Source organism: Ictalurus punctatus, chromosome 13 (genome assembly GCF_001660625.3).
Source record: "Ictalurus punctatus breed USDA103 chromosome 13, Coco_2.0, whole genome shotgun sequence".
Taxonomy (NCBI): domain Eukaryota; kingdom Metazoa; phylum Chordata; class Actinopteri; order Siluriformes; family Ictaluridae; genus Ictalurus; species Ictalurus punctatus.
This window is the reverse complement of record NC_030428.2, coordinates 28,843,773-28,863,669: the sequence shown is the minus strand read 5'-3', so window position 1 is coordinate 28,863,669 and position 19,897 is coordinate 28,843,773. Positions and strand designations below refer to the sequence as shown.

The 19,897-nt window shown below is 38.9% G+C and overlaps 1 protein-coding gene and 1 long non-coding RNA gene across 2 annotated transcripts; one reads left to right on the top strand and one right to left on the bottom strand.

Annotated features, from left to right (window-relative positions):
• Positions 1 to 1,066: 1,066 nt before the first annotated feature.
• LOC124628804 (uncharacterized) lies at positions 1,067 to 19,435 on the top strand. Its single transcript, XR_006983488.2, has 3 exons — positions 1,067 to 1,321; positions 2,301 to 2,378; positions 19,107 to 19,435. It is a non-coding gene; the product is annotated as an uncharacterized LOC124628804 (long non-coding RNA).
• LOC108273862 (zinc finger protein 503) lies at positions 3,488 to 6,278 on the bottom strand. Its single transcript, XM_017483498.3, has 2 exons — positions 6,010 to 6,278; positions 3,488 to 4,822 (listed from the first exon to the last, which is right to left on the bottom strand). The coding sequence occupies exons 1-2, from the start codon at positions 6,091 to 6,093 to the stop codon at positions 3,890 to 3,892; spliced, it is 1,017 nt and encodes a 338-aa protein (XP_017338987.1). The 5' UTR covers positions 6,094 to 6,278; the 3' UTR covers positions 3,488 to 3,889.
• Positions 19,436 to 19,897: the final 462 nt, after the last annotated feature.

Genomic DNA, 19,897 nt, shown 5'->3' with positions numbered 1-19,897 from the left:
TACAGACTGATCTGTGACAAAGAGTAAAACCTCACTGCAGACTTTTATCAACTGTGCTGAACGTTTCAATCACATGTTAATAAAGAATAAAGCACAGTGTGTGTGTGTGTGTGTGTGTGTGTGTGTGTGTGTTACAGTAAAACACAGTGACTGAATAGTGTGATGAAGCAGAGTTGCAGGTTGTACCCTGAAGTGTTTTATTCCTCTTATAGCACAGCAACTTACTAACAATTACAAAGCACAACACGTCATACTTTTTATCTGCTTAGAGCTGAAAGATGTCGGCTCTAGTGAGGAATTTGTGAGGAAATGAACCTCACATATGAGTAAAGACATTATCTGGATATGAATGGAAGGGATTTGTTGTTATCTACAGCTGTATATATGAATAAATATGGACATAAAAACTCAATAATGGTAAATGGTGTGGATTTTAAGGATTTATATACAGTATATATGCAGATACAGTGTATGCTGATGATGTGGCCTCTGTTCAAACCAGCAAGTAAACACTGTCTACTCAGGAAAATGAAATTCCATCCAATACATTTTCTACTATAATTATACATAATATATGTATATTATTTATATGTAATACAATATTAATAATGTTTACATATTCAGACAATGGTCATTTTCGCTGTATCGAAATGATAAATAAATCATATCAGATTTGTCTATACCCTTTTTTCAATGAGTAAACAACAATAATAAGTAATAAGTAATAATAATAATTAGTCAATAATAATTATTATAATTTATAATGTAATAGCATGATAACCCAAAAACAATTAGAATAGTATGTTCTCAACACCCTTAAATGCAGTTAATTTAAATAAATACATTTGTAAGATATTTGAGTATTTACTATTTCAGAAAGAAATTCAATAAAAGTTACCAATAAAATGCCCTCCTATATAACATAAATCATTTGCTCCATAATAGATGTCTTATTGTAGTTATGGGATTATATTTTATTTTGTAAAGAAACTATAAATGAGAAAAATGTTGTTGCTGTAATTAAGAATGTTTTGGTCATATTTCTAATTTACTCGAGCATAATTTTGCCAAATTAAAATACTCACTAGACACATTAGATAGTTAATAAAACATTAGATAATCAATAAAACATTAGATAATTAATAAAACATTAGATAAGTAGAAACCACAAATTACACTCCAAATACACACACTGCTCCGCATGAGTCTAAAAGCAGTGACTCAGTAAAGAGCCGATTCAAAGAGCCGACTCAAAGATCCGATTCGTCCGTGAGGCGACACATTTTTCCTCACCAGAGAAAACACCGGGTGAATTTCTGAGGTAAAAAATTCGTTAAAACTTCCATTACTGTTTATTTTAATCTTTTCTGTTCATCTCTGTTTCCAACTGATAACTTTAACTGTTTATATATTTATGTATAAGGAAGATATTTGGCTGTATTTTCACTGCTAATTAGTTTTCAAGCTAACAGCTATACCAAAAAACATCATAATAAAAGTTAGCAAAGCTGTGTGGCGCAATTTGAGCCTTTCTTCATTCAGATGTACTGAAGATCATTAAAACTGCATTGCTCCACTTACTGAAACCCTAGCAACCACCTGGTGTATGATAGCAACCAGCTGATTTTCCTTAGTGACTGACTAGCTACAACCTAGCAACCACCTGGATCATATTAAAACCTCCTAGAAACACCATAGCAACCACCTTGTTTATAGCTTAGCAATGACCTTTCAGCACCCTGGCAACTAACTGGAATATAATAGCAACCACCCAACAACATCCTGGCACCCAGCTGGAATAGCATAGTAACCACCTCAACTAACACAATAGCAATCAACTGGGTTAGCATAGCAACCACCTGCCACACCCTTGCAACCAATTGGAACATGATAGCAACCACCTAACACCCTAGCAACCAACTGTGATCACATTACACTGACCATGTTTCAGTGTTTTTAACATTTTAACCTTTACACCTTGTAAACTTTTATCCTTTTAATCTTGACATGTTTAATGATTAAACATTGTAGTTTAGGCGCTGTTAAGCTAACATCAGTTCATCCATGAACTTTAAATATCTAATTAATTTATATATGAATATATTAGCGATGCGAGGACAACACTGAAACGGGTCAGAGCTGAAACCTTCACCTTCAACCTGCCGACGGTTTTTCCAACACAATGTTCTACATTTGAAACTTTATCAGGAGAGGAGAATTTACATACACACTTAGTTTCCCTTAATCTGAATTAATGCGCATAACTACATAACTAGTTATTTATACAGCACTTCCTGTAGGTCATGTGGATTAAAGATCCCTCAGAGGTATGGATGGAAATATAAATGAAATGAAGAGACGCTGAACCTGAAGTACAGGTAAGAGGGCTTTACTGTATTTTCCCAGCAGGGGGCGGAAGAGTTCCACTACAATTTAATTTCCTTTCATAGTATCGTGGCATCCAAAATGTCTCAGGATCAGATTTCTCACATGATGGTTGTGTTTTTAAGAACTCAGTTCGGACTTTAAGACTTATTAAATCATTGTTTAAATTAAATCATTGTTAAATGTAGGAAATTATCTTAAAAACACACAGAATTACCTTTTTTTTAATTTCCTCCTCACTAAACACAATTATGCCAATATTAATATTCACATATGTTTTGAAAGAAAATACTATTATTACAGTCAGAAGGATTTTATTCCAGAAAAGGTGAGTCGTTTCTCGTGATGTTTGAGTGCAACGTTTCGATTACTGTATATATAATGTTTTGTTTTATATCGAAATATTTCACTCGTTTTTTATGAAGGGTGCCAATAATTATGGAGGAGGAAACTGTATATATCTATGGTTTTATATTTCTTTTCTTGTCATTAGGACATGAGGGTGCAAGTAAATAAATAAGATGAATAAGAATTGTGACAAAAACATTAAAAACACGGCTTTGGATACAGAGAGTGATGTCGAGATAATATTGCGTACTGAATTTAACAGTACATCGTCTTAATAAAAGAAATTCACAAGTTGGTTTATATTTGAATTTTTTTCGTATGTATTTAATAGCAATAAATCCAAAGCTTGAATGTAGAACTTAACATGATTTACCCTTAAAAAAATTATTTGAAATAAGTTAAATATAAAGGAAGGGCAGCACAACAGGACAAGTTTCGTATGAAAGGCTACACGTGTCGAAGGCAGAAGATTAGCGATAGCGAGTTTAATACATCTGATACAGGAAGAGAATTATTTTTCTGTTAAAATATATAAATTAAATGTAACAATCCTTTTTTACAATTGGAAAAGCATAATTTTTTATTAGTTAAATGATTCATTAGAAACATGTACACATGACATTCTGAGTTTTCCATTTTTATCACAGTGTTTTAAAAAAAATATTAATAAAAAATCTAAAACATTGTGTTGTAAAAATGGTTTAATTTATCGCAGGATATTTGCCACATTGCTCACCTGGTTTTGGGGGGGGGGTTTGTTTGTTTTTTCCTTAACTTCTATATTTCCACTTGTCCTGATTGTCCATCACCTGATCCTCAGGTGAACCTTTTACTGCCCTACAGTCTCTGTTCTCATTTCTGTCTTTACATTTGAGTCCTCAAACCAGTTCGATGCAGGACAACAGAAGAAAAAAAGTCAGCAGGTGAAACTTGATGCCTTTAAAACATTTATTTGTAGACCTGAAACATATTTTAAAAGTGGCCATGCTAAGGTTACACTTTTATTTCTTTGCAGTATTATATTTTATTACATTTTATATAACATAATATGCTAATTTGACCTTTTTTTAAATGGTTCCACAGAGGTCTGATTTATGGCTTTTTAAACTTCCTATTAAAAATACAATTATAAATGGACACCTTCTGTTGTAGGGTTCTACACAGAACCTTTAGGTTCCCCTTTGGGTGCTAGATGGATCCTTTGTCCATAAAGTCCATGTAGAGAATAATATGAGTTTGAAGGTATTGGAAAAGGGTTTTTGAAGTACGGGTGATACCGAGTGCCAAGTCCGAGTGTGTGATGTGGGTTCCTGAGAGTCGGCGCTATGTGCATATGAGAACCCACTGAGGAAGAAAGGTTGGTCTCGGAGGAATTAGCCGAAACACTGTTAAAAACACTTGACTGGAGCTCGTGAGGATGCATCAACCCGTGTGGAAATATCGTAAACGCAGACGTGGAGGAAGAAGGAAGCACGTGAGAAGGGTACAGAAGAGGGAAGGTGGATTTTAGAGACGCAGCGCAGTGATAGCCGAGGCAGTACGGGTCTCCACACGGACCAGTGGAAATGATGGATGTCCCTGGTGTGTTGTTCAATGCGGGTAAAACCGGCTGAGGGAAACTCGCACAGCTTCTTGGAAACGGCGGAAGAGGAAGTGTGGGAAATGTTGGAAAACCCAGTCCGTGACTGGAAGGAGGTGAAAATGCTACTGACGTCTCGGACGACGAGGACTTTCTTTCAGGCGCCGGTTTTGTTTTTCTGTTAATCTCCGAACTTCCACTTCTGATCGCCTCGGACGTTTCACTCGAACTTTTAACGCCATCGCTGTCGTTCTTCGCATCGTCATCCTGAATTTTAGGACAACATACGGCAAATGGTCTGCAGCTGGAGCTCTGTGTCCTCAAAACACACCGACCGTCAGTTAAAGGGTCTGAATTTTTCTTCTCTGCTGATTTGGAATAACAGCTGATGTTGCAGACCTTCAGAGGTCCAGAGTCGTTCGATGAGTTGGTGGAAGAAAACGGGTCTGATTTTCCGATTTGCGAACACGTTTGTGCCAGGAGAGCCAGTGGACTCTTTGTGGCGTCCAGCTGTAAAAAATAAATAAATAAACAAAAATAAAAAACAGGAGAGTGACATGGAGGCTAACATTGAGGTTTTCTTTGAGTAAAGAATATAAATGTTTTATAAAGTTCTAAATTCTACACTGTTTAAGCCAGTGAATTCTCATCCAGACATCCAAAGACCGAGCATCTACTAGAAACCTTTCAGTCAAAAAAGACGCTGAACAATACGAAGTGCATCACACGTTAACCTCAACATAAAACATCCGTAACGCAGAACAGACTTTCTAAGCCTGTTATTTAACAATTTGTCCTAAGGATGAAAAGATTTTATCCTTCTACAGAGAGGCGAAATGGCAATACAAACCACACACACACACACACACACACACACACACACACACACGCACATTAATGTACACAAGTCTTTACTATTCTAATTCTGACGTTTTCACGTTTAAAAACTGTCGGTTTTAATCTCTGCGTGTGATATTACGAGGTGTTTGTTTTCCCCCAGATCAGATACAAATAAAATTCTGAGTGAAACCTTGAACCTGGAGTAGATCTTTTGTAATTAAATTTCCCAGCTTTTGAACACTTCAGCATTGTGTAATTGTTTAAGAAATAAAATGAAATCGGACAGATTTGTTCTCGGTTCATTATAACATGCAACATGATTAAGGTGATATTTCTCCCATTTTCTCGTTTACATTCTTGCATAAATTCTCAATCGATATTTTAGCTGAAATAAATAATAAATATGCTTCAATAAAAAGGTTCTATCCGTGTGCTTGTTTTTTTTTTTTTTTTAAGTGAAGCCTTAAAGGTTCTGTGGAGAACGTTACAACAGAGGGTTTCTTTTTCAGAACAGCTTCCAATCAGAACCCCATTAGAAAGCTAAGAAACTTTTAACTATCTTAAAACCATTTTATTTTAAAAAATAAATAAATAATAATATTTAGAGTGTACTCAGGTTTTACGACCTGTTGTGCTTTGTTTCCATAGTGATCACAAACATGAGGAAGAAAAGTTTAGGTTATTTAGGGTAAACATTATATTATATTTATGTTTGATTGTGTATGTTGTGTGTGTTTATTTATACCATATTTACCTAGAAGGGTTTAATAGAGAAAAACTAAATACCTATACATTTAAAAAAAACAACTCAAACGATTATTACATTCCTCTGAAGCGTTTCTCGAGACATATTTTACCTCAATGTGGCTGAAAGACTCTGATGAAGCCAGCGGCTGGAGACAATCCAGGTGTAGAAAATGTCCGCTATGTGCTGTGATCATTTTAAGACTTAAATCAGTAATAAATCAATGAATAAACGCTCGGATTGTTCAGGACTCGTAGTGCAGTTTGGTGAAGCAGGTCCCGGAGACGACGCGCTCCTGAGCTGCTTCTCATTTAATCCACGGGAAACTCATTTATAACCCACAGGAAAAAAACACCTCATCTCCCCAGAGCCGTGTGTGTGTGTGTGTGTGTGTGTGTGTGTGTGTTAGTTACACCATTAAATTTACACATATGGCTGCACAGGTGCCAAGATTAAAAAGCCCCTGCTTTACCATCAAAGGCCAAAAGGGACAAATTGAGTCACACTAAAGCGCAGTGGCATGTGACTCTTTTTTTTTTTTTTTCGGTCTATATTTCGGTCTTTAAAAAAAAGTGAAATGTAGAATACTCAGGTGTGATTGCTTTGGGAACCCTTTTCTTCGAGACTGTACTTCAATATGAATTTTTATTTCTAGGTCTCATTTATTTTAATATACATTAATTAATGGATGACAGAGTAAATAAACCCGAACATTGATTGTGTTAGCCAGGGGTCGAGCTGCCACAACAGCTTCAGTGCTTGGAAGAGACTACGGCCATCAGAAGACCTTGGTATTGATTTACAGTGACTTCACTCCGAGGGGACAAGTGGCCCCAAACCATGACGGCAGAATGCCATGTGCTGTTCAGCATAGACACCGTTGTGACATTTATCTGTACTATCAAGGTAGCAGAAGGTTGAGCAACACTCTACACCTTGCACTGTCTCCTCAGGTGTCCTCATTCATAACTGTCCTCAATCGTCCCAGCCTGTAGAATAGTGTGGAGGTACTTTTGAAGTGGTGTGTATGTCCAGGGGAGTGGCGTCTGCCCCAGAAGTGATAGCCCATGTATGTGAAAGGTTTGGCAGGATGCAGGTAGACTTCTTTGCCCAGTGTAATTCTCCCTTACAGAACTGGACAGGACTACTCCCCACTACTAATTCTTCCCAACACTTTACAGGATTCAGCAAAAAGTGTTCTGCTTGTTCTTTCTTGGTTCGTGGTTCCCACACTCCGGAACACCCTGGTGGATACCTCCCTGAGCAGGATAATTTGCAGATGAGATTTGGCACCCTGTGCCAGGTCATTTTTGTCTCCGGGTCTGGCCCCTCAGTTGGAATCGCCAACCGAGGACACTACAAGACCTCAGAGAATACTTCTAACCATGAGCACCCCTTTAAGTGGAAGATGTTCTGCAAGATTACAGATTTCAACATTTTATTTGGCACATACGCAATTATATACAGTATAATGACTTGCCGTGAAATGAAACAAAAGTGGTGCAAATGATGTTCAGTTCATTGCACTGCAATCCTTCAGGGTGACAAGTCCCCATCTTCTTCTAAGCCTTTATTTGTTGCATAAAGTAAAGTGAAATTCTTTTATTTGCATATCCCAGCTAGGAAGTTGTGATCAGAGCACAGGGTCAGCTATGATGTGATACCACTATAACGTGGATGGTTAAGGGCCCAACAGTGGTGGCTTGGCAGTGCTGAGGATTGAACCCTGGCCTTCTGATCCCTCAACTGAGCAGCCTAGTGCTACCACTGGGGTACTTTTCTGCTACCCTAAAGGTGCATGGGACAGCCACTGCAGCTTATCTCAGCACTGTGAATGGCATCTGTCTAGTGTCCCATAGGTATATAATTGCTATTCTAAAGGGGACAAGGAACCTAAACCCACCATGTCCTCTACAAGCTCAAGGGCCTAACAAGTTTAGGGCCCTACGTATAAACCTATGCAGGATGCAAACTTGAGATGGGTATTTTTGCTAACTACTACTTTAGCTAAAAGACTTGCTTGCTCTGGCCATAAGCTGGCATTACATGCACTGAAGGTCAGATGGTTCAGGGGTGACATTGTGGTTGAATCCTGGAACGTGTGGCCTTTTTAGGACGAGTCTAATAATAGAAAATTGCTTACCATGACAGAGAGACATGGGGACTCTTTTGTTTAAGCTGAGGATAGCTCACTAGGATCACCACCATGACCTATAGAAAGGTATGTGATAAGCCCCTACCCTCTCCACCCTGTGGACCTTATTTAAGGTGCTGCTACCTGGGCATCACCTTGCACTTTTTCCAGCTTCTACAAGGTTAACTTTGCCCTTTCCACTGGTGTGGATGTGGCACTCATCTCTGAGCATCGTCCTGGTAAGTTGTAAAATGAGTCCAATCCTGGTCTACGTCCTGTCCAGGTGTTTCACATCATGTCTGTTGGTTAGGAGGGTAAGTAGCATTATTTTTACATTATCTTGTTTTTTTTTTTAGTTCCAAGAATTTTCACAGTACAGATCACACAGAAAAGCTTTATGTTCTCTCTTAATCTTAACAAGGAACGAACACATGAGTTCTTGATGTTCTTGGGTGTGTTGACACAAATGGAACTGGCAGGCAGCAGATGATCCACTATGAAACATGCACTGGAGTTTCATGACAGAGTGAAGTTTGGTTTGATGGCTCGCTAATATTCCCTGTGATGGGCATCTGTGTCCATAAATGTGAGAGTTTAACTCAAAGCTGGAGGAATGTTTCAGCTAGAAGGACAGGAAGTGTCACCCGCGAAGAAATCTGAGACAACGATTCAGCCGAACAGTGTCGGAAAATATTAGTGCTAATACTTAGCACTCAGATATTTAGCATCGAGTGCACTTCGAAATTTTGGACTTTTTTAATTTGCTAACCTTTATGATAATGTCCCCTGTCTCATGATCTGGTCCTACAGGATGTTTTAGTCACCTTTATGTCTTCTTTATGATTTCAAACAAACTTATTTCTCACATGGTATTTGTCTAAAAAGGTTAAAGCTACTCCAGCTAAACACTTAGCAGTTCAGAGAAACTACAGCCAGAGACAATGTTCCTAAGCTCTTTCAGACAACTGCTACACTGATCAGACCCAAGCTAATGTCAGAGAATTATCAAACAGTCTGGTGCTGATATTAGTTCAGGAAGGTTAGCGACGTTAGCATGGTCTAATCTGGCTAAATTCATCTAAGACAGTAAGAAAGCATGAAGTTCAATTCTACTGTTCATAGTCTTTGTAGTTGCTAACATTCATGACAATATTACAGATCATATCTAGTGTCTATGTATTTATCAGATAAGTGCACTTCTTGCCTGCATCTTTTAGGAAATATGCTATGGTAATTTTAGCCTTATCACGCCTATTCTAACATTCCTCAGAACTTCTAACATGTTTGTCAGTTTGGAAAAAGAACAGCCGTACTGTTAAAATGAGTAACGTTGACGCTTCCTTAACATGCATGATTTAGCTTTATCTTGACTACAGGGGTTTTTCATTTTTTTTAGTGCTGTGCTTGTAATTCTTTTTGACACAGTTAGCATGATGCTAACATTAGTAGACTGTGGTATGAGCAGCGAGTGCTTGGAACGCCGAAAGCTTATCCAGCAATTTCTTCTTGTTCATGGTGTCTCAGTAATTAGCTAAATCTGTGGGTCGCTGCACCTCAGGATGTTAATCAGGGCTGAGGATTACGGGACGATTTAACCTTCAGAACTAAAGGCTGCTCGAGATGACGTTCTCCTTCCTGACAGCCGCCATATTTTTTGTCTTTAGAAGTTTCTGGAAGCTGATGATATGCTGAGATACCTGTCTCTTCCTCTAACAGTCTTACGGAGGATCATGTGGAACCTGTTACAGGAAACTGCAGGTGATTTCGATGACACGTAAAGGCAAAGCAGAGGTCAGAAATGATTAGTCTCGCAAAGCCAGATTTCTAGCATCCGCTAGTGGGTCTGCCGGGTTCTTTCACAGGTGCAGCTCTTCAACAGACAGAGGCGATTTGACCGACACCCCTTAGCAGACTTTTTCCTTTTATGTTGGGGGAAAAAAATTGTTGGACTTTCTCCACTACACGTCAACCAATCCGAAACTCGATCAGTAGGCGTAGGAATATCATGTTTACTGAGTCGAGTGTGAATGTAGTCTATTATGCTGGTTATATTTGTTTAACTGTTGCTCATTAAAAGACTACAGTCATTACTACCATGTGTTGCAAGTTGTTGCAGTGGTGGTGCTGTCCAAGGTGCTGCAAGAGCCGCTGTCCAAGGTGCCGCGAGAGTCCAGGCATTACAGCATGTACTGCACAGGTGATGCACCGATCAGCCATAACATTAAAACAGGAGACGTGAATAACGATGATGATCTCATTACAGCGGCACCTGTCGGGGTTGGGAGTATATTTATTAGGCAGCAAGTGAACAGTCAATTCTCAAATTCGATGTGTTGTAAGGAGGAAAAATGGGCAAGTGTAAGGATCTAAACGACTTTAACAAGGGCCAGGTTGTGATGGGACTTTTCAGGACTTAAACATCCTGTAAGTCGCAAGGCCCCTGATCGGACTTAAAGGTTCTGCTGTTAATGGCAGATAACACAGGACACCTTCAGAGGTCTTGAGGAGTCCGTGCGTTGACGGGTCAGAGGTGTTTTGGTGACACAAGTGGTGGCTGTCGGTCCATCGCAGGCCACCTAGGGACAATTTATAATGCGATGGCCAGTCCGCCGACCTGCATGTTTTTAGACAGTGTGAGGAAACCAGAGAATCCAAAGGTTCAAAATGGCCACAGATTTTTCCGCCGGTTCACGTGACGTCGAACACGAGTACAGATAAAAGGTCTCCTTTAGGGAAACCGTGCAAAACAATTTCACCAATTCAAGTAGTTTTCCACAAAAAAAAGCACGCAAAAGTCAACAAGTTTCATCACAACAACAACAAAACGCCATGGAAAAATCAAGCATTTGTGGCTGCAACAATCACAACAAACTTCCGCAAAATCCTGTACGGACTGATTAGCATATTAATGAGCTAACTGAAATTAATTGGGTTGTTTATAGCGTGTGAGCTGTAAGACAGCAAGACTGAGAGCTTTTCACTACACATTCACAACTCTGTGAGGTTTCTGTGCTCGTGTGTGTGTGTGTGTGTGTGTGTGTGTGTGTGCGCTCACTGATGTGTGAAACAGGATTACTGTCAGAGGAGTGACTAGTTTCGTCTCGGTATGTCAGAGTGAATAGTGTACTAGTGCATTAGGGATTTACCTGCCAGTGCGCGTCCATCAGCGTCAGGACGACGCCCTGCAGGTGTAGAGGAAACTTTCCCTGCTCCACTCCATCAATATAAGAAATTATTATCATTGTTATTGTTAATTTCATTACAAAGATGATGTTCGGCTCATTTCGTGTAGGTACACAGGAGGTTAAAACGTGTTCGTGTTGGTAAATGTGAAGCTTAAAGGCGGAGGTGCATTTTGCGTAGAAACTCCACACATTACATCCAAATATTCAATGGTAATTGACACCCCGGAAGCCCCGCCCCCTTTCTCCCATCTTGCATCAGTAACGTTTGGGTCGGCTCTCTCGTCTCTATCATCGGTTAAATAGATTTATTACGGAGGTCTCAAAAAAAAAAAAAAAAAAAAAAAAAAAAAAACCCACCATGGCCAGCCAGAAGAGAAAATAACTCCAAAACATTCTGACTGAAAAAAATATGAAATAGTCTTACAAGAAGTGTCAAATATAACAGTTTACTAATCATTTTAATGCTTATGAGAATTAGGACGTTATTTAAAATGCTTAAAAACAGTTTGAGCTGAAGATTAATGTGAATTGAGTATGTACTAACAGTTACTGTGCTAATCTCACAAACCTGAGAGCGTTGGACTGTTATCATCTGCCAGCTGTTACTTAAGAGTGATGTTATTAGCCCACCCAGATCGGGACGGGTTCCTCTCAAGGTTCTCTCCGCGTATGTCTGGATGTCTGGAAAGCTGCTCTGTGACAGCGTCCGTTGTTAAAAGTGCTATGCAAGTAAAATTGAATTGCGTTAGCGATTGATACAGCATGCGTTTCAGCCCAAATGGAGCGATTTGTCGATCACGTTCAGACGTTCCGCGTTTAAAGTGCTCGAGACGTGGTGAACTGTCACAGAGGGAGGTTTTAATAAAGGAGACGCACCGGGACTTCAGGAGAAATAAAGTCGCTTTATTACAAAAAAACAAAAGCTCTCGGACAAAGAAACCGCTCATGTCTTTTGTGAAAGTCGCACTCGGACGTCAGTCAGCTTAGTGTGGTACTGTGTGTGTGTGTGTGTGTGTGTGTGTGTGTGTGTGTGTGTGTGTGTGTTTCCTCATGTAGAGTTAGGATGTGTTTCAGGATGTGTGTGAATGCAGGGCTCTGCTCCTCGCACAAGTGTCCTGTATAGGTAATGTCTCTAACAGACACACTGTATGAGGTCGAGGCTAAGTTCAGTCTTTCCGTGGGTGTGTGTGTATGAGATCAAAGAAAGATCAAAGACTTTGCTTGGTTTTGTTTGACTGCTGTGATTAGTTCTGAGTTAGCGCAGTAATACATCTTTGGAGGTGATGTGTGGAACTTTGCGATTGCTGTATTTTTAATATTCGATAAAACAGTTTTACCTAAAGATCAGAGAGCTCGCTAGCTCAAACAGAATAGTCACTGCTGTCGAGGTCATGTTAATGTGAGTTAAGTACTTCGGTGGAAGATGTTTCTTTTATGTCGCAAAAACCCAAACATCTCCGTAATAGGAAAAGAAAGTTTACAGACAAATAATCAATGTTTAAAAATGATTTTAGTACATTTCCGTTCAGAATCGCTGACTTAAGTCCAAAATTTACGTCAATATTTACGCGGGGAAAGTTCCTGGTATTCAGAGTCGGGTTACGCAGATGTTTAAGTGGAATTTCTGAGCTCCACGTTCCGATGATTAGAATCACCTCTGTATATTTCACACCTCCAAGGTCGGCAAATTTAGTTTCATTTAACAAAATGGCTCCCACACTCGTTATTCAACAGTTTATACAATAGCTCGTGCTATTATTTTGTATTCTGGTTTATATATATATAATCAAGTGATGCACACAACTTGACGAAGCCTCCTGTAGAAAACCGGTTAAAGGAAAATCTGACCAAGCACTCATCTGCTACACGAACAGAGAAACTTCAAGTTCATTCATCTTTCCATCCATAAAAAACTCAGACTTCGAGATAAGCGATGTCTCTGATTAAGATGTCGTCCGTGTGCGAAAACAAACCTTTCTCTTGCCCTTGAAAGGAATTTATAATATAAATGAATAGTGTGGGATTTATGTATTTAATTTTCTCCTGATTGGCATGTCAGAGTGTGTGTGAGTGCATTTACAGCCGAAATATACGTTTTAGCGTGACATCAAACTGTCAGACAGCGGCACCGGACGTAATCAGACCATCAACTCGAGCCGATATCGTCCGAGGAAAAACGCGCTTAAGTTCAAGATCAGAATGGAGCGTAACCGAGACACGCTTCTGTCGGATAGCGCGTCAGTCTGGAGTTACGTCCGAGGACTGAATACTGACGTGTGAGATTAACTACAGCTCTAAATTACGGCTCTGAGAGAAGATTCGAAGCGGGTCGTCATGACCCGAACAGAACAGACGACTTTAACACGTGTTCTTCTCATAACTCACAGCGCTATTGTTCACGTCTGCACCTGAGCTGCTCTCGCCGCCAAATTAGACTTTCCCACAAGCGCTTCTGCCAAGTAACAGGTCAGAGGTCACACACTGTACTTCCTCTCTGCACAGGAAGTATGAGAAGGGCTCTAAAAGGAAAATAGCCTTCAGAAATAGACAAAAGAAAAGCCAGGGATGATGAAGAGTATGAGACGCAGTGCTTTCGTTTGGCTCAAGTGTGTATGTTTTTATCGGAATTCGCATATTTGCATATTTATTCGCAAAAAATAGAATATGAATAAAGAAAGGAAGTGTGTGTGTGTGTGTGTGTGTGCGTATACATTATATGTAGTGTGTATGTATGTATGCGTGGGTAAAAGGTTTTAAGGTGGTTTTAAGTGGAAAACACTAAGGTTTTAGTCAGTTAGCTCGCTAACACAACTTAAATATAATGTGTAGTATAAACAGCACCGGAACAAGGCAATGTTTTTTTGTTTTTGTTTGTCACTTGAAATGGATTTTCTGTAAAGTGAAGTGAGTCTCTGGCTCTGATGAACATCACCAATATTAATGAAGTTGTCTGTGTCTGTGTAGTGAAGCGTCCTCGACCTGGCAAGCGTTGGAATTTCCCCAATCTCCATATCTTCAACATTACTGCTATAAGATTAAAAACTGAAATCCCTGAAGTGTGTGTATATATATATATATATATATATATATATATATATATATATATATATATATATAATTTATTTATTTATTTATTTATTTTAAAAAAGATAATTCCATAATTTAGTAATTCTCAAATTAATAATCTCAGGATTTAATCATCATACTTAAATAATCCTAGATTTAATAATTCCATAATTTAATAATCACTTAATTTGATAATCTCTGAATTCAGTAACGATTAAATTTAACAATCATTCAATTTAAAAATGACCAAAACTGAAAATCCCTGAATTTAATAATTACTCAATTTAATAATGCCTGAATTTAAAAATCCAGGAATTTTAGTAAATCAAATGTTAATTTAAAATCCCTGAATTTAACAATTTTATACTCCTCAGATTTAATAAACCCGACTTTAATAATCCCAAATTTTAAATAAAACATTAAATAGACTTTGCATTTGCATCTCTAAATTTCTGCAGCCATCGTATGTTCATGAACATGCAATTGTAAATACTTTTTTTTTTTGCAGTTGAATTTGTACTATGTTTACACACACACACACACACACACACACACACACAAACTATTCACTGTAGATCTTTAAATTAGTTGTAAATTCAATTTACACTGTAAAGATGTTTTACAAATATGACCTTTCACGACCCCAGATATCACCTGAAAAAGCCGAGGGACCTTACAGTACACACTGTTATATCAGCTACTTTCTGTCTAGCTAGTTTATTTAAAACACACACACATGCTCTCACACACTCTCTCTCTCACACACACACACACACACACACGTCTGTCTGTGTGAGTTTACTGAACAATAGCAGAGTCTAATCTATATAATCTCTGGCTCTGGATCACTCAACATAGCTCTGGAATACGTTCCGTAAACACACACACAGCTGCAAGAACAATACCTAACACACACACACACACACACACACACACACACACACACACACACACACACACACACATCAGCTGGAAAGCTTTTAATCAGCTCTAATTAGCTTAGCAGAGAGCGTATTGGGGCGTGTAAGGATTTGTGCCAGCATGTGAGAGATGAAAGAGTGTGTTTTTAAACCTCACTGAGCGTACAGAGAGAGAGGGTGCATGTGTGTGTGTGTGTGTGTGTGTGTGCGTGTCTGTGTAGGTTGGGGGTTAACAGGACCCAGGAGAGATCAGTCAGGAGGTCACGACATTAATCTGTTCTTTTCTTCACATCAAGCAGCTGCTGTTTTTCCAATTAAACGGTTTAAAAGCGTCGTAGCGAAGCCTCGGTGGAAACGCTCTGGAAACAAAGTGCTGTTTGTGCACAGAATCATGTACAGTATATCAACACTAAAGCTATGTGTCACTACATCTACACTCGCTCACGTGTTTCACTCGCTCACGTGTTTCTGGAGCGTTCTACCTGGACGGTCTATCTCTGAGATATTTGTTTTTTATTATTTCATGAATCGCGGTTCGCGGATGTCGGTCCGAGATTCTCGTCAGCACGATGTCTCAGGAACGAGCGGCTGAACGTTTGTAGGATTTCTATAGAACGATCATTTTAACCAGCAGATGAACTGATTAGATGTAGGAATTGATCCAAATAAGTTCAAGGTCACAGCAAGGTCAAAAATATCTGAAATAGCTTTTCTTCAATTCAATAGTTTCCTTCCTGTTTCATGTACGGACATTTTACGTACACATTAATGTTCAGGAACTCGAGGCCCATTTTTTCTTTTCTGGCCTTCAGTCCGTCAGGTGGAGATTCTTGTCAGTGCAGTATCTCAAAAACAAGTGGTTAGATGTAGTAGGATTTGTTTGGACTTGTCATTTGTACCACCAGATGACTTGATCATGATGTATTCTAGACGTATAAAGATGAGTAACAGGAAGCTCTAGACTCGTTGGAGGCGTCTCAGTCGCTACTATTGGTGTCACCGTCTGCTTGTTTTAGGAACACGTGCTTCGAAGCCGTCAGTGCTAAGTGTACTGTAAGTTTAATTACGCTCGTTCCTCAGTAAATTACTAACACGTCTGGAGGAAATGTTGATATTCCCAGAAGTCCAGTGTAACTTCTCTCACTGCGTATTTACACTGGATAATAGTTTAAAATTAATTTCAGTCATTAGCCACCGTTAAGTTTTCGCTTTAGAGCTTTAGACGAATAAAATTAAATTGGATTTTCGTGCTCCAAGGAACGCAACTTCAAACTTAACTACAGACTTGAGTGCTATTGAAACATTACGTGCATGGGGGCGGAGTTTGTCTAAAACAGAGGCGTGTCTTAGTTACTCTCGATTGTGATCTTGAATTTAACATCATGTTTCTAGCCTGATTTCAACACTGGAGGTATTTTATTAAGTAGATTTAATACGGCGAATTAAAGTGAATGCTCACACATTACCATTTCATGACCTCGATTGAGTGTCACGTGGCTTCGTTAAATTGCTGCGTACGAGTAACTCTCTGAGTGTGGTATGAAAATATAAATACAAACACACATTTTTTTCTTATTAACCTACAGAGAATTCTCACACACAACCACTTCTCTTATTAATCTTCAGAGAGTTCACAGGAACACAAAATTACTTTCACACAAACAATTAGCTTAATGAGGGTGTGAGATAATTACACTGAACACAACAACACATCAGGACAGAGTTACAGATACATCTGTGTGTGTGTGTGTGTGTGTGTGTGTGTGTGTGTGTGTGTGTGTGTGTGTGTGTGTGTGTGTGTGTTTTGTAAGTTTACATAGTAGTAAAATTTTAAATAGTAAAACTAGCGACTGTGTACCACAGACGTGGTGGGACCTGATATTCAACGCTGATTAAATCATTAATTGTAATAATTTGCATATTCATTATTTTAAAAGTGCATCATAGTGGAACAAACAACAAAGAAACCAATAAAATTGTAGTTCTGTGGAAGAACGGGACAGAGTAATTATATTCTGTGCTACTTTAAGCACTGGAAAACTCGGACCGTTCCATATCAATTTTCCTGAGTTCTGATCTAAAAGCGGTCCATTGCTTCAGCTCGGAAAAACATGGACGCCCAGAGCAAGGCCATGTTCGTATGGCTAGTCTCTGAGTTTCATAAACTTCTAAAGAAGATCTGTGGGAATTATTTCTGCATGAATCATGAAGAGAACGGACCGGAATTTTGAGCTGAATGAACTTTCCATTGCACTTTTCCGTTTTTCCGAGTTGATTGGAGAATCAGACCCTGAGTAATAAAGCGTTTAGAAATGGAGACGGTGTGGAAATTAATATGACTGAAGGGCAGGTAATACATTTGCAAACGCCTGTTTCTGTTATTTAAAGACAAAATTATCAAATTTAGCAGGATTTAATTATGAGAAAGTTTAATGAAATTAAGTCAATAATTAGAAAATGATGGCATTATTACTGCGGTAAAGTTGGTTTTATGTTTGATATTCACCACACGGTCACATATTTAAATATATTTATTACTTACGTAATAGTACATATCAGTGCTGGTAGTGCATACTATACTGTTTATATATTAAATGATTTACACATTTAGGCCGTGTGTGTGTGTGTGTGGCTCCATCTTCTGGCTGAGTCACAATATTACACACTATAGATTATCAGTCTATTAGTAAAACACATGAAGGAAATTATATATTCATTAATTTTAGTTTTTATATCAATTATATGTTTATTATGAATAATTATTTGTCACGCCTGGGGTGCAAAGTCTCTCTCTCTCTCTCTCTCTCTCTCTCTGTCGAGCTACACATGATACTCCTGAGATGCCAGTGATCCTGACCCACAGAGAGCTGTCTGTGGGAGAAAATCAAACCATTTTGAAGCTGAGAAAAGAGGGGAAATCAATCGCATTCGGTATAGCCAATAAAACAATTTGGGAGGGTCTGAAAAAGAAAAAACCACTGGTGTACTAATGACCAGACATTGAACAGGTTGAACAAGGAGAACAACAGCAGTTGATGGCCAAAACATTGTGGGAGCTGTGAAGAAAAACCTCAAAACAACAGTCAATGACATACCAAAAACATCCACAGGGCAGGGGTGAAGGTATCACAAGCCACCGTTCAAAGAAGACTTCGAGAGCAGAAATATAGAGTCTGTACCACAATATGGAAACCTCTCATCAGCAGTAAGAATTAGAAATCACAAATTCACAAAGAAATGCAGAGATGATCCACAAAAGTTCTGGAACCAAGACGAACCTCTACCAAAGTGATGGAAAGGCCAAAGTGTGGAGAAAGAAAGGGTCTGCTCATGATCCAGCACATACAAGCTCATCTGTGGAACATGGTGGAGGTAGTGTCATGGCTTGTGCTTGCATGGCTGCTTCTGATGATGGAACTCATGATGGTGACAGCAGAATGAATTCAGAAGTTTACAGAAACAATCTGTCTGCAGATTTACAGAGAAATGCATCCAAATTAATCAGGAGGAACTTCATCATGAAGCAAGACAACGATCCTAAACACACAAGTCGTTCTACCAAAGAACGGTTAAAGAAGAATGTTTTGGAATGGACAAGTCAGTCCTGACCTTAATGCTGTAGAAATGATGTGGAAGAACCTGAAGTGAGCAGTTCATGTGAGGAAACCCACCATCATCCCAGAGTTGAAGCTGTTCTGTACTGAGGAACGGGATAAAACTCCTCCAAGCTGATGTGCAGGACTGATCAACACTTACCCCAAACGTTTATCTGCAGCTATTACTGCACAAGGGGTCACACCACAAACTGAAAACAAAGCTTCTCTCTCAGATATGTAACATTGGATCATTTTCCTCAATAAATAAATGACCAAGTGTAATGTTTCTGTCTCATTTGTTTAATTAGGTCCTCTTTATCTGTCACGAGGGAGAGTCTACCTAACACTACGCAAGTCAAAAATCCCATAATGGAACGGGACTGGTGTGGACGAGCTCTGGGAAAAAATAGTGGAAGACAGGTAGGAATTCTGGGCTCTCTAAGGCAGTGGTTTTCACAGTGGGGGCCACCAGGGGGCGCCCGGGGGTCCTCAACGATTTGGTGTGAAAAATAAATAAATACATGATTTTTATATCTATATTACTATAGCATGTTATTTGTAACAATACATATTAAAATCACATTTGCTATACCTAACTCCCTTTTGCAACAACTTACTTGTGTGAGTCTGGCTTTTCCACTTTAAAAATACTTAAAACAAAACACAGAGAACATCTACATGTGGACAGTGACCTGCCTATGGCACTGACAGACATAAAGCCCAGGCTTGACAAACTGTGTCAGAGCCACCAAGCCCATCCCTAACACTAGTATGTTTTCTCTTTCTCACACACACACACACACACACACACACAAAATATAAATTCCTAATGTAATGTGATGTAAGATGTAATTATTAATTTGGGGGGGGGGGGGGGGGGGGGGTATATTCAGAAGTCTGTATTTTTAATGCATTTAAAAGACATCTTGCAAAAGGGGGACTCAGTCAAGTGTTAATGCCAGTTGGGGGGCCTTGCCCTGGAAAAGTTTGGGAACCCCTGTTCTAAAGGACACATTCAGAGTTAGTGTCTTAAGTTAAAACTTCACTATGTACACAAGGAAAGTTCTGTGTATTCAGAGTCGCGTTACACAGACAGTTT